The sequence below is a fragment of the Zalophus californianus genome, chromosome 6, assembly GCF_009762305.2.
Source record: "Zalophus californianus isolate mZalCal1 chromosome 6, mZalCal1.pri.v2, whole genome shotgun sequence".
Taxonomy (NCBI): Eukaryota; Metazoa; Chordata; class Mammalia; order Carnivora; family Otariidae; genus Zalophus; species Zalophus californianus.
The window spans coordinates 92876308-92889465 of record NC_045600.1 but is presented as its reverse complement, the minus strand read 5'-3'; the positions used below and the strand labels follow the sequence as shown (position 1 = coordinate 92889465).

The window sequence follows — 13158 nt, the reverse complement described above, 5'->3', positions numbered from 1 at the left end:
GAAAGGATTCAAGCAGACTCATTTTTTTTTTTCCGAGCAAACTCTTTAGCTTGAAATGTCCTTACCTATCACCCAACTCTGTCTGTTAGAAACCTTCTCATGTTTCATTGTCCATCTCAAATGCCTCTTTTCTCACTCAAACTTCTCTAATGCCATCAGCTGGAATTAATTTTGCTGTTCCTCCTATTTTCATATCCTATTATGCCTTCACCGGAGGTGCACTGAATATACACCTCAGCCAAATGCCAAAGAGCTGAGAACTAAAATTTTCAGTTGAAGCCAAGGTTGCTGACAAATAACACTACCAAAGAATAAACTCCTAGAATACACAAATAAACCTCAAATGTTATACCAAAAGTTAATTATTTTAACTTTAACTTTAAAATATTAGTGCTAAAATTGTAAAATTTAACACTGTAGTATAGTAATAATAATTTCCCAGCACCCATCAGCTGTTAAGACTCTTCTGCAGACACTATAGAGTCAAATTCAGCTGATGTAAGGGGATGAGCAAGATCCACGTCCTAAATGGAATTAAGTAAGAATTAAATTCTGGTTTTAAATTATAAATGCTGGTTATTCCAACGTTTACTTAGTTGTAGCAAAAATAAGTCTATTTTAAGGGATAGCTTTTTTTTGCATGTTCCTGTCTGAAAGGCGTTATGTAGTGCATGTTACAGTCTGTCATAAAGGCTTTACCACCCTCGTGAAAGCTAGGATTGTATGTGGTTTGTTTGCTGTTATTCTGGCAATACTACAGTAAGTTATATACTACAGATTTATAAACTGTCAGTTTCCACTTAGTTTTTGTAAATACTATACTACAAAATCAACCCTCTGAGGAAGAAAATCATTTATTTATGGTATTAGAAATAATTTCTGGGCACCTGGGTGGCTCAGATAGTTAAGCGTCTGCCTTCGGCTCAGGTCATGATCCCAGGGTCCTGGGATTGAGTCCTGCATTGGGCTCCCTGCTCCTTGGGAGCCTGCTTCTCCCTCTGCTTCTCTCTCTCTCTCTCTCTCTCCTTCTCTCTCCCTCTGTCTCTCATGAATAAATAAATAAAATCTTTAAAAAAAAGAAATAATTTCTACCATAATCTTTAAACTCAAAACCAAGCAAAAAATGTTTGTAGATACATAGTATCTATTTGGAACAAGTTTTTGTAACTAATTTGTTTCATTTTTTAAATAAAGACAACTGAAAAATTAAAAATAAATAAATAAATAAATGCTGGTTATTCCAAGCACTCCTACAAAGAACATGATGTAATTTATGCTTCCTTATATTGTTTAAATTTTTATAAACATTTGTTGACTAAAAAAAGTTTACTCTTCTTCCTAAGTTATCTAGCTGATGCATTCTCTGTATTTGTAGCTACTGTCAAATTATTTATCTACTTGAAAGTTCTTAATGATTTTTAATAATTTTGAATTGATTTTTAAATTAGTTTTGAACACAAAATAAGCCTTTTACAATCAGCAATTATTACAGCATTTTACTTACCAGTAATTAGTACAGATTTACACTTACATAGAATTTTAACAAATATAGAGATTTTTCACTCCAGATTATATCTAGAACACCTGCCTGTATCTGAAAATGTACATTCATATGATAAAAGCAAACCCAAATTACATACTTTGTTCTTATCAGTGATACTGTTGACTGATTAGCTGTAAGAATGACCTTTATGGGGCACCTGGGTGGCTCAGTCGGTTAAGCATCTGCCTTCAGCTTGGGTCATGATCCCAGAGACCAGGGATCCAGTCCCGCGTTGGGCTCCCTGCTCAGGGGGGAGTCTGCTTCTCCGTCTGCCCCTCCCCCTACTTGTGTGCGCTCTCTAATAAATAAAATCTTTAAAAAAAAAAAAGAATAACCCTCATAAACACATAAATACCGTGTCAAAGTTCAAGGATAATGGAAATAATATTGAAGTACACATTCCCAAAGCTGAGGCCCAAAGCCCAGGACAAATAGGAGATTTTTTTTTTTTAGATTTTTTATTTATTTATTTAAGAGAGAGAGAGAGAGAGAGAGAGAGTATGAGCAGGAGAAGGGGCAGAGGGAGAAGGAGAAGCAGACTCCCGGCTGACCCAGCTGGGAGCCTGGTGCAGGACTCAATCCCAGGATCCTGAGATCATGACCTAAGCCAAAGGCAGACCCTTAACCGACTGAGCCACCCAAGCGCCCAAATAGGAGATTTTTGGCCCAATATCAAGATTCTTTGTCTAATGTGACTTAAGATAGAGTTAGCTTTTACTTAGGACATTCTGTTATTCACAGGTAAGCTTTTAGCCAAGCCCAAAGTCTCTATCCACACAGATGGTAGTTAAGTCATATTTTTCCCATTCTATCTTTTGTAGTTTACTTTTTTGGATTAAAAATTGGCAACTATACTGTTACTTGTATTAAATTTTACCTGATTAGATACAGGCTTAGACTTCGGCCTGTCCAGATATTTTTGAACCTCTCAAAGAATTCCTTGTCCCTCCCAGTGCCCATCAGTTGAAGACTCAGTTGGTATTCTATCAGTATACCTCCAAAATACTGATAATCCGCTGATCCAAACATGTCAAGGAAAGAGCTGTGTGGTGGCTACTAAGCCCTTCTGGTTGAAATTCTTCCATTCATCAGCATTTACTTATCATCAAGAGTCAAAAAGACTAAACCAGTCATTTAACTATTTAGTTTCACCGTTATGTAACCCACATTTCTCAAGGATGTTGCGAGACTCTTGTCAAATGTCTTGCTGAAAAAAAGTGTGTTCTTTTCCCTGGACTCTCATGATTTTGTTTTCTCTAAATGAATTTGTGCTGCATCTTAGAGACCACTGCCTCGCCTCTAAGTGCCTAAAAACCACTAAAGCAGATAACACATTTTCTAAAATCTTGCTCAGGATTGGTTGAGTGGTCTACAATTTGGAGAACCCCTCCCCCAACACACACATACCTTTTGAGTCATGAAGCTGCCAAATTTTCCTATTTCATCTCCTTAGGTTGGTTGGGCCCCACACATAGCCCAATCTCATTCAAGCACACATACATCTAATTCCTCCTACTGAGGTCCTGTGACATGTGGGACACTTGCTAGAGGCTGTGGGCATCTGATCCTGTTCCCTGGCTGGTGGGACTAGATCATGGGTAAGTACTGGGGCAGAAGAGGCGTGGGGTGCCGCTTCTCATAGCCACAAGAGGAAGGCTGAATAATCAAACCGAGAGATGGAGGTCCATAACAGAGTAAAGCCCAGCACAAGACAGACCCAAAAGTCAAGGAGTTGCTCCTGGAGCCAGATTGCCAAATGCCAAGGAGGGTACCCAGAAAGCAGAACAGGTACAAACAAGTTAAAACATCAAGGAAGTCACAAGAAGCAGAGCTAAATGAGAGGGCATGTCAGGAGTAACTCCTGAGTCAGCTCTATCTTGTTTATATTCAATTATTGGAGGGATGAGGGAGGGCTTATTTGCCAGAAGGAATGGACAGTAGAAACATAAAAATAAGTAAGATACAGTCCTGCTTAAATTCCTGACATTGCTGACACAAAATGGACAACTTTATTGGCAATAATATCCATGGATATTTAAGTTACAGTTTTGGGTAGTAATACCTAAGTGCCTGCTACATGTCGGGCACTGTCCTAAGTGTTTTACACATGAATCCTCATAATAGCACAACTGTCACTACTGTCAAGTATGATTATGATTCCTATTATACAGGTGAAGAAACGGAGGCTAGGAAATCCACAGAAATTTATACAAGTGAGGTTTTAACTAGGCAAGTTGGACTTCAAAGTGCATATTTGTAACTCCTATTCATTACAGCCCCACAGCCTGAAGGAATCCTTTAAACAAAATAATTACTATACTTCCTTGTGCACAAGGTGTGGAACAGCCTCTGTGCATGCACACACACACACACACTTTAAGTAAAAGCCTATGAAAAACATGCTGTGTTTACTGTGCTCAGATTCCTTCTTTGCAGAAATTAGACATAGGCCCTCTGTGTTTCTTCTTGGACCTTTCCATCAGTATAAGTGACAAAGAGGGCAGAGTTCAGCAGGAGGGCAGGAAAAATAGGTTTTCTTGCTTTACCAAGGCAAATCTTTAAAATATAACTTTGTTATTTTTAATGTTCTGTGTTATCAATCCCAGCATAGTTTAAAAAAAAAACCTTAATCTGAAGTTGACATTAAAAAATCAAGGTAAAACAATGAACGCTTTGGGATTATCTATATTCCTGCTCCCATTTATTCTAACAATTTTTAACTGTTTAGCCAAATGCGTGCATATTTGTTTTAATGAGTTCTTTCTCCCTCTGGCTACTTCTCATCTACCTACTTCTTATCTTCTTCATAATAAGGACACTTTATAGTCCTTTCTGCAAATGTACTCGTCTAATATGAGAACATGGTGCCAACCATTCATTTTAAAAAGACGTGTCTAAAAATTAGCCAGATTAAATCAGTCTTCACTTTCATTTTAAAAGGAAAGTTTATTAATTCCTAATGTTCTGTACATTTTCATTTGGAAACTTCATTCCAGACATAAATGAATACATCATATCTTTGAAAGCAGAAAGATCTTGATGAATTAAAACAGTATACATTTACCTTAGCATTAGGTCTGGCTTGCTAATTCCAAAGGGTCAAACATTGCACCTATTTGGTGCAATAAGCCCGCTGGGATTCTTATTAATTATCAGGGTAAGAGGATTTCACGCTTCATACATTTTGCTTTATCACACACTTATTTCCCACAATGTCCACTTTCACATTTAAAAAGCAAATTAGTCTTTCATTCCCTACTGAATAAATGTCTACCTTTAATTGAAAAGTTTCAAAATGAAAAGTGAAACTATGTGAATTTTTCAGTAACTGCTTAGCCAAATAAATGTTGCCAATATAAGTTTAAACAGTTTACAAAGCACTATTTCCTTTGTTCTCTTCAAACAATACAGGTACACACATAAGGTCACACATTACAGGCATCAAAACTGGTAAGATATTACAATTGGTGGCATGCAAATATTTTACATTTTTAAATGCAATGAAAAATGCTGCTTGTTTTCTTTCCTTGAGTAGATGAAACAGAATTAAGATAAAGGTTTAATTAAAATATCACTATTATTCCACAAATATAGTGGGTTTTTTTTTTAAACCAAAATGGCAGAGATAAGAATTTCAGGTCAGAATAATTTATTTCTTAACTAAAGATTGTCACTGGCAATGTTTGGTACTAAAATAAAATTTCCTTAAAAAGCACATTTTCTATTCATCTCATTTCACCATATGGCCAATTCCTTATCTGTTTGCATTTAGATCATCCATGGGAAATTTTAAAACCTGGGCCAGCTTATCTCAGTTACAGCGTATTTCTGACTGGCTTCTGTTATCAATATGTGCTCAAAAACACACACATGTGCGCGCACACGCACACACACTAAGTAAAAGCCTATGAAAAACATGCTGTGTTTACTGTGCTCAGATTCCTTCTTTGCATTTCCTCCTCTTCTTCTCCACCAATTTTGAGGAGAAAATATTATATATTTTAAAATCTCCTTTCAGAGAAAGCTGCTCCTCCAGAACTATTCTGAAGACAGTAAAAACCGCTGAAGAGGAACAGGTAACTGTGGAATGTTCAGACCTCTTCCTCTGGATAAAGCCTTCGGAAGAGAGATGGAGCTGAAATGGAGGCATTACTCATGCATGCTCAGAGGCAATGGAAACTTCAGAATCACAGGATTATTGTAAAGTTTGGGAGCTGGGAGGGACTTAGAGAGCATCTAGTCCACTCTACTTCATTTTACAGATGAAATGTAGACAAGAGTGATGGAAAGTCTTGCCCAAAGTCACACACAGCTGGCATCCAAATAGCACATGATGACCAATGGAGCATCATTCTTGCGGGGCAGGAGGACAATTGAACTCAAGCAACATTTATGAAGCACCTGATATATACAAAGCACCTTACTAGATGCTACTGGAGACACAAAGCTTGATGAGACAGTCCCTGCATCCATGTGCTTATGAAAGTCCCATGACGCCATGTTTCAATATCTTTCTAAGCACAAAAATACTGAATAGGGCTAAGATTGCTGCTGGTGTTAACAAGGCAGTTGCTGCTCGGGAGAGCTGATCTTACAGGTGACACTTTCTCCCCTTCACTATAAGGGCTTGAGCCTATGAAGCATCTGTTAGAGCCTTAAGGATAATCTCTCCTAGGTCTCCTGTCACACCTCAGGTCATAGCCTACCCTTGTGGTGACAGAGCCTGGTAGGAGGGCAGCACTGCCCCAGACTCTCCCCTCAATTCTTAATCACTGTTTCCTCCCCCCACTTATGTCCAGCCTTAGATTCACTGCAAGGGTCCTGACCACGTCCTGGGGTACTGTCAAGAAGACCCAGGAAAATGCTCTACCACATACATCACTGGTATATAACACCCACCCACCCATCAACTACCTCTCCCGTCTCTGTGTTAGAAATGAAATAATTCCAGTCCCCTACATCACACCCATGCTATGATTGCTCATACTCAGTGGTTAGAAGAAAATAAAACAGATTGAAGAGGCAGTAGAAAACATTAGTGAATAGATGATGAAAATGATGTCCCACTTTTGTATAGCCCTTTCCACTGTAGAGTTTTCATCCCATTATCTGATTATTTTCTCACCACAAATCTGTGAGGTAGTTATTGAAGCTATTATTCCCATTATAATATAGCTAAAGAATCTTAGGCTTGAGTGACTAAATGGCTTGCCCCAAAGTCACCCAGCTAAGATAGTGTGGAGCCAAGTGTCTAGATGTCTTGACTCCAAATCCAGTGCTCTTCCCCCTATGTAGTCTATAATTGTCAGGCAATTGAATGAATTGCCCATGATCATATACCTGCTAAGTGTTGGTGATGGGATTAGGAGTCAGCCTCCGAGTCTGTTAGTATGGTGCCCTTCCACCATACCAACTAGCAGAGCCAGTGTGCTCAAAATGACTACCATGGAAGATGTCAGAGAAAAGTCCAATCTCCTTCACCCTCTCCCAAGTCAATGATGCATCACAAAACTGGGATGACTTCTGCTAAGTGTATGGCCTTCCTAGAACAGTACCCAGATCCAGGTTACAAATTTAAACTTTGTAACACCTCCTTCATCCATCTCCTGGATGTTTAATCACTACTGTTATGGGCAGATGGGAAGACGGTGAGCTGAGCAGAGCTTACTTCTCCCCTTAAGCAAATGGCGACCTTTAATTTCCATCTTCCTTCCCGCTTCACTCAGCCCCTCCACTTAATAACTTCTGAACCACAAAACAAAATTCGATCTAATCTAGAGTTGGGAGCAAGAAAACAAATCCATCTTGAGGTTCTGGGTACTCTTCTCTCTCAAGCTTGTTCCCGGGAGGCCCGATCATGTGATTTTCATCCAGAGGGCTCAGCCTGATGCTGACAAGCGTTCTCACACCTTGCCTTTGCATGTGCCCCAATCCTTTAGCTTTGAGGATGGTCTGGTAAGTGGCAGGGATATTCAAAGTGAGGAGGAATAAGTGGAACCCGCTATAGGAAGGCAGAGCTAAAACATTTCTTTTTCGTTCTCTGCTCATTAAAATGAAAATAGCTATTATTCCATCATTAGTGGAAGAGTGGAAGGAAGCTTCAGGATCATGACTTAAAAGCTGACACCAGAAACAATTCCAACTCAGTAAAGGTAACATACCATAGAACACAGTATTCATAACTTACTGCCCCTGCACACTTCTGCTGATGCTATCAAAACTTGAACTAAAAAGATGGTACCCACTTTGCAAAAAGGCACTCTACCCCCCAAATCCAGAAACACATATCAAATTGTATTAATCCAGAATTCGTATACTTTTTCTGTCTCCTTTACACTGCCTGGGAGAGGGCGAAGTACATCATATCCCTGAAAAAAGGAAGTATCTGCAAACTGTTTTGTAAATTTAAATGGCTATCCCACATTTAAAGCATGCTGATGCTTCACGCTGGTTTCAAGTTTGAGCATCCGAAATGTTCTCATGGTAGTTCTTCAGAGCACACTGGTTTCCCTAATGCTGGTGCCCTGCGAGGGGCCACATTTCTGTCTGGAAGAGAAGCAGCTCTTCTTTTGGTTTGATGTACCAAGCTTCCCTTAGGGAAATTGTTCTGAGGAGTATAGGCATTGGGATGATTACTGAGTTTTTAAATGGAGATGGGCTTTTATTGTAAGATGAACTGGTGCTCTAAGATGGGTGAGCTGCACGTGCCCCTCCAGGCTGGTGATTGTCCAACCTAGGTCCGCAGCAGCTCCAAAAGGGGTAAGGGAAGAGGGACCGGGAGACAGCATCTCCCTTCAATCCGTCATCTTTAGTCAAATACCACTTATAGTATTTGGTGATCTTTATGTACAAAATATTTATATACAACTTACCCTACTAAGATGGAAGGAAGGGGCGTAATCGTGTTGATGAAGATGAACGTGCTTGCACTTATACAGTTTATGCACATGAAGAGTTTAGTGCTGGAACTATAAAATGATTTGCAGGCTTCTAGTAATTATTCCCTAAGAGTTATCTTATATACATGCTGTGAAATTTGGTGGTTGGTAATCTAAGCTGCCAACTCCAGGGAGTGATCTGCATTGAACCTGGGCCTGCAGCAATGCTAAAAAAGGACAAGCGAAATGGAGCTGGGGAGAGTGCATCTCCCTTCAATCAGTGGTCCAGATGTAGCCACATACCTCATTAGATAATTAGATATTTGGCAACACACGTGTGCAGCGTGTGCACGCACGTGTGTGCACACACATTTATTTACATTATGCACTATCAAGATGAAAGGAAAGGATTTAATTGTGTTAATGAGGATAAAATAGCTTCCATTACACACTTCAGACAGATGGGGAGATGTAGAGCTGGACTAATTATATGATCTCTAGACTTCCAAAATTCTCTCTTACAAAGTCGTTTTCCACATATGCTGGGATGGATGTTGGTATTATGAGCCTGCATGTCCTGATGTGTGATCTGACACTAGCATGGGCCTGTGCAAGTCTAAAAGGGGAAAAGGAAGTGGTCTGAGGAGAGATTATCTCCCTTCAATCAGTTGTCCAGATGTTGCCAAATATCTCAAAATGTAGTATTTGGCAAAATGCATACATATAAAAATATTCTATATACATTATGCCCCACCATGATGGATGGTAAGGGATTAATCATGTGCAGGAGTATGAAAAAGCTTTACTTACACACTTTGGGCAAATGGGGAAATGAAGTCCTGGGCTAACTCAATGATTTATAGGGTCCCCAAAATGTAAGTTTATCTTCTAATAGTTATCTTTAATATGTGAATACTCATGGAAATGTCACCTTTCAAGCTGCTTTAAAAAAACAAGTAATGATAAGATAAACTGATTAGTAATAAACATTTGATTTTATAAACTCTATTACGTGTGACCCAACTATTTCACAAGCTAAAAACAGGGCTAAATTTTGTTAATAGACCACTAGTTTGTTTTAATACTATCAACAACCACAGCACAGTCACCATCAAATTCTTTTTTTTCTTGCTTTCTGCCAGTTTGTCAGGAACTGCTTTATAGCCCCCAGACCTTGGGGCTGCAGGGAACACTCTGTAGGATACAAGATTTTGTAGAGCTGAAGGCAAGAAAGAGAGTGAATGAGGAAAGAAAAGAAAAAGTCTTACTTGAAGGGCAAGTCAGGGACTCAGCACTTACAATATATCTGCAACAAATCTAAAGGAAGAGGAGAAAGACACTTAAGAGAAAGGTTCTTCCTTTTGGCAACATGGTAACCAAAACATGTATACAAAAAAAGAACTGTGTACAGGGTGTGCTGATGAATGTTTATCAACCAGCAAAGTAGGGGGGAACACATCCTGCTTTGTAACATTTGCTAATTTCCATAGTATAAGTACTCTCACCATGGCCAAGTTCAAACTACCAACAAGAAGTCCTAAACTTCATCATTATACAGTATTTCTGTCATATAGACAGAATAGATCTGAATAATCTCAAGAGCAAAGAAAAGTAAAAGGTAGTTTTGAGTACTATTTTTGTTTTTTAAAATAATCTAATTGTAAGTGCATGCCATTTAATTTTTAATAATGGCTGTATTTAACAACGAATTTGCAAAATTCTTGAAAATTTAATAATTAGTAAGCCTGTATGAGTTGGCTACAACATACCACACCTAAATGAATAAGAGGGAAGGAAAAATCAAACTGAAAATTATCAAATGATATTTACTATGTTTTTATAGAGAGAGATATAGTCAAAACCTAATTAAAGGATTTTTAGAATTCCAAATATATCAACATATTCTGCTCATTATTCCCTCAAATAATGTAAAATATTGTCAAGAAAATGAGATGTTTCAAAGGATTTTAGCGATACGGATGTGAGTTCTTATAATACAGGTAAATGTCCAATTTTATGAAGGTTATCTCTCCTAACCAGATTCTATGTGTTTTACAAGCTAACTAGAATAATGCACTCATTGTTTTCCCAGTAGCTTGTTTTACTATCAAGCAACTCAGGAACACTCAGTAACTAAACAAATTTGGACTTGGGCCCATCTTCTGCTGAGTAAGCAATCTCTTTAGCTCCGGGTGTCACCAGCACAAGGGATGTCGCCTTTACAAGGCTCAGAATTTCAGACAAAAGAAGAAAAAAAAGAAAGAATTGGAAGGGAAGGAGGGGAGAAGAGAGAAGAAAGGGAGAGAGGGAGAGGTACCTGAGGCAGGGTCAGGGTGCCAATGACAGCCTCAGGCACTGATTATCATCAAAGGCATGTGAGCTTGAGCCAAAGGCTGTAGTTCTGTGTTTCCTTAGCTTAGCATCACACTGTTGCTCTGCTAGATGAAAAGTTACTGCACACAAACATGCCATTATCTCAGTTGTACATTCACAGGCTTTGTCCTTGAGATGACACACATCTGGAGAAGTGATAATTCACACTTTTTTCCTGATGTCTGCAAAGCTCTGGATAGATCATGCCATATGGACAAATGTCTGTGTAAATAACTTGAACACTCACATTTCATTTTGTAATCTTGTCACACTAAAGATAAAGCAATAAATGCCTCTAAAATTTGCCAAAAAGGGGTGCCTAGGTGGCTCAGTCGCTAAACGACTGCCTTCGGCTCAAGTCATGATCCCGGGGTCCTGGGATCGAGCCCCGCATCGGGCTCCCTGCTCTGCGGGGAGCCTGCTTCTCTCTCTCCCACTCCCCCTGCTTGTGTTCCCTCTCTCACTGTCTCTCTGTCAAATAAATAAAATCTTTAAAAATAAATAAATAAAAATAAAATTTGCCAAAATGATGCAATCATGTGTATCAGACAACTCTTGACTAAGGTGTAATTATTGTTTTATTGAGGAATGTACTGTTTTAAAAGCCGCCCTCTTTCTAAAATTTAAAAATTTCCTATCACGTCTGGAAAAGTTTAAAACAGCTTTGTAAAAAGTTATCTATTAGAGTCATGTTAAAGATGGATTTATGTTGAATAATCAGTAAAGGTAAGTGTGCTAATTAATTTTGCTGCCTGTAAGTCTGCCTTGAAGACTATTCATGGGTTACTATTTCAGACTTATTTGCTGATGCTGTGTTAAAGTATCATAATGCTGCCTTGCTTTCAGGAAGATGATACCACTGATCTTCCAAAAGTGGGACATGTGCATTTAGTGATTTTTCTGGAACCGGGGGAGAATTTGTGCCAAGTTGGTCACATTTTCTCACCCAGTGAAAGATTGGCAATACTAACTTCTTATGTGGTCAGAAGAGTACTTCTGATGTATTTAGCCTAACTCAAAGCTATGCATGTAAACAGAGATAGGCCTCTATCGTGATCACAGTTACAAATACATGTATATACTAAATTCCTTTCAGTGATTTAAAAAAAAATAAAAGTTCATGTAAGAAAGCCAGGCAAACCAATGTGAAAGTGGTTAAGTAATTTTCGGTCGCTGTTACCCACTAAAGGTCTGCTGAGGTCCACTGGTGCAAGTTGCCAGAGGTGCCCGTGAGCAAATGAGACAATTGTATATCTTAAAAAATCCAAGATAAATAAGTAGTGCTAAAAAAGAACAACAATTAAATTATTAGCCAGGTGGTTAACGGAAATGCACACCCTTGAATAAAATGGTCCTGATGGGGAAGGAGAAGGGTTTTCGCTTGCTTATTTCTAAGTGGCCATCATGGTGCAACTCAGCCTCGTCTTGCAGAAGTCTACCTTCGGTCTCCTTCAACTCGCTTTTTACGAACTAGGTGAGAAATAAAGACAGGAAAGAAAAAAGGTAAATTGAAGGAATGGTGCTTAAATTCCAGACCAACAACATTAATCACACTGAACAGCAACCCCACACATTTAAGGATATAGTTATCTTAAATTTCAATACTCAATTGCCCAGTACATGCCATAAATGGAAATGATATAATAACCTAGTGTCTTGCAGAATTTACATTTTAAATAAAGTCATGTCTGATATTGGGAACTTGAATGTTAGAAATTTCTACAGAGTAGCCGGTCCAGAATAGACCCATGAAACAGTCAACTGCTGAGTATTTCCATGGTCACGTACCCACAGCACAGCTCGACCTCTGTGCAACCTGATCCCCACCTGGCTTTAACTCCCCAGGACAACACATGTACAATCTATGAATTCTGCTTAAGGCCTGAACACCAGGAGGAGCCGCAAACAAAGGTTCAAAGTTTCTAAACCTGTTTTATACAACCCCCCCACCCCAAGTATCCACTTTCAAGGAAGGGGTGATTCAGAAGGCAGGCAAACTCAGAGGTTAAGGTTCCCTTAAGTGGGTACTTAGTATCAAAAAAGTTGCTCTGACGGCCCGTGCCCAGTTTCTGCAACCCATTTTCCCCTTTCACCTCTCCACCTGCAGGCCTGTCTGGTGGGCAGGAAGAGGGTTACTCTAACCTTCCTAGATTTGGCAAAAAGGTGCCCAGGCTGTGGTCCTGCCCTAATTCTTCACTTAAATAGCCCAGGCTGCAGAAAATGAGACAAAAGCTATTGCCCACAGCTGCCACTCTTGGGCTCATGATCGTTTTTCCATTTACTTCAAGCCTCTTCTTTTGCCTGTTTCTCTTTGGTCTCCATGTTGTTCAGCTGTGGACTCCTTGTAGTTCTCCTCGGTGCTTT

General features: G+C 39.1%; 1 protein-coding gene across 2 annotated transcripts in view; it reads right to left on the bottom strand.

Annotated features, from left to right (window-relative positions):
- Nucleotides 1-4469: 4469 nt before the first annotated feature.
- Nucleotides 4470-13158, bottom strand: part of TMOD2 (tropomodulin 2) — an 81702-nt gene continuing 73013 nt past the window's right edge. For both annotated transcript variants that reach the window (XM_027569006.2, XM_027569007.2), the window contains one exon: nt 4470-12264. In XM_027569006.2, the coding sequence (XP_027424807.1) occupies nt 12230-12264 (35 nt within the window). In that variant the 3' untranslated portion in view covers nt 4470-12229. The remainder of the gene's footprint in view (nt 12265-13158) is intronic.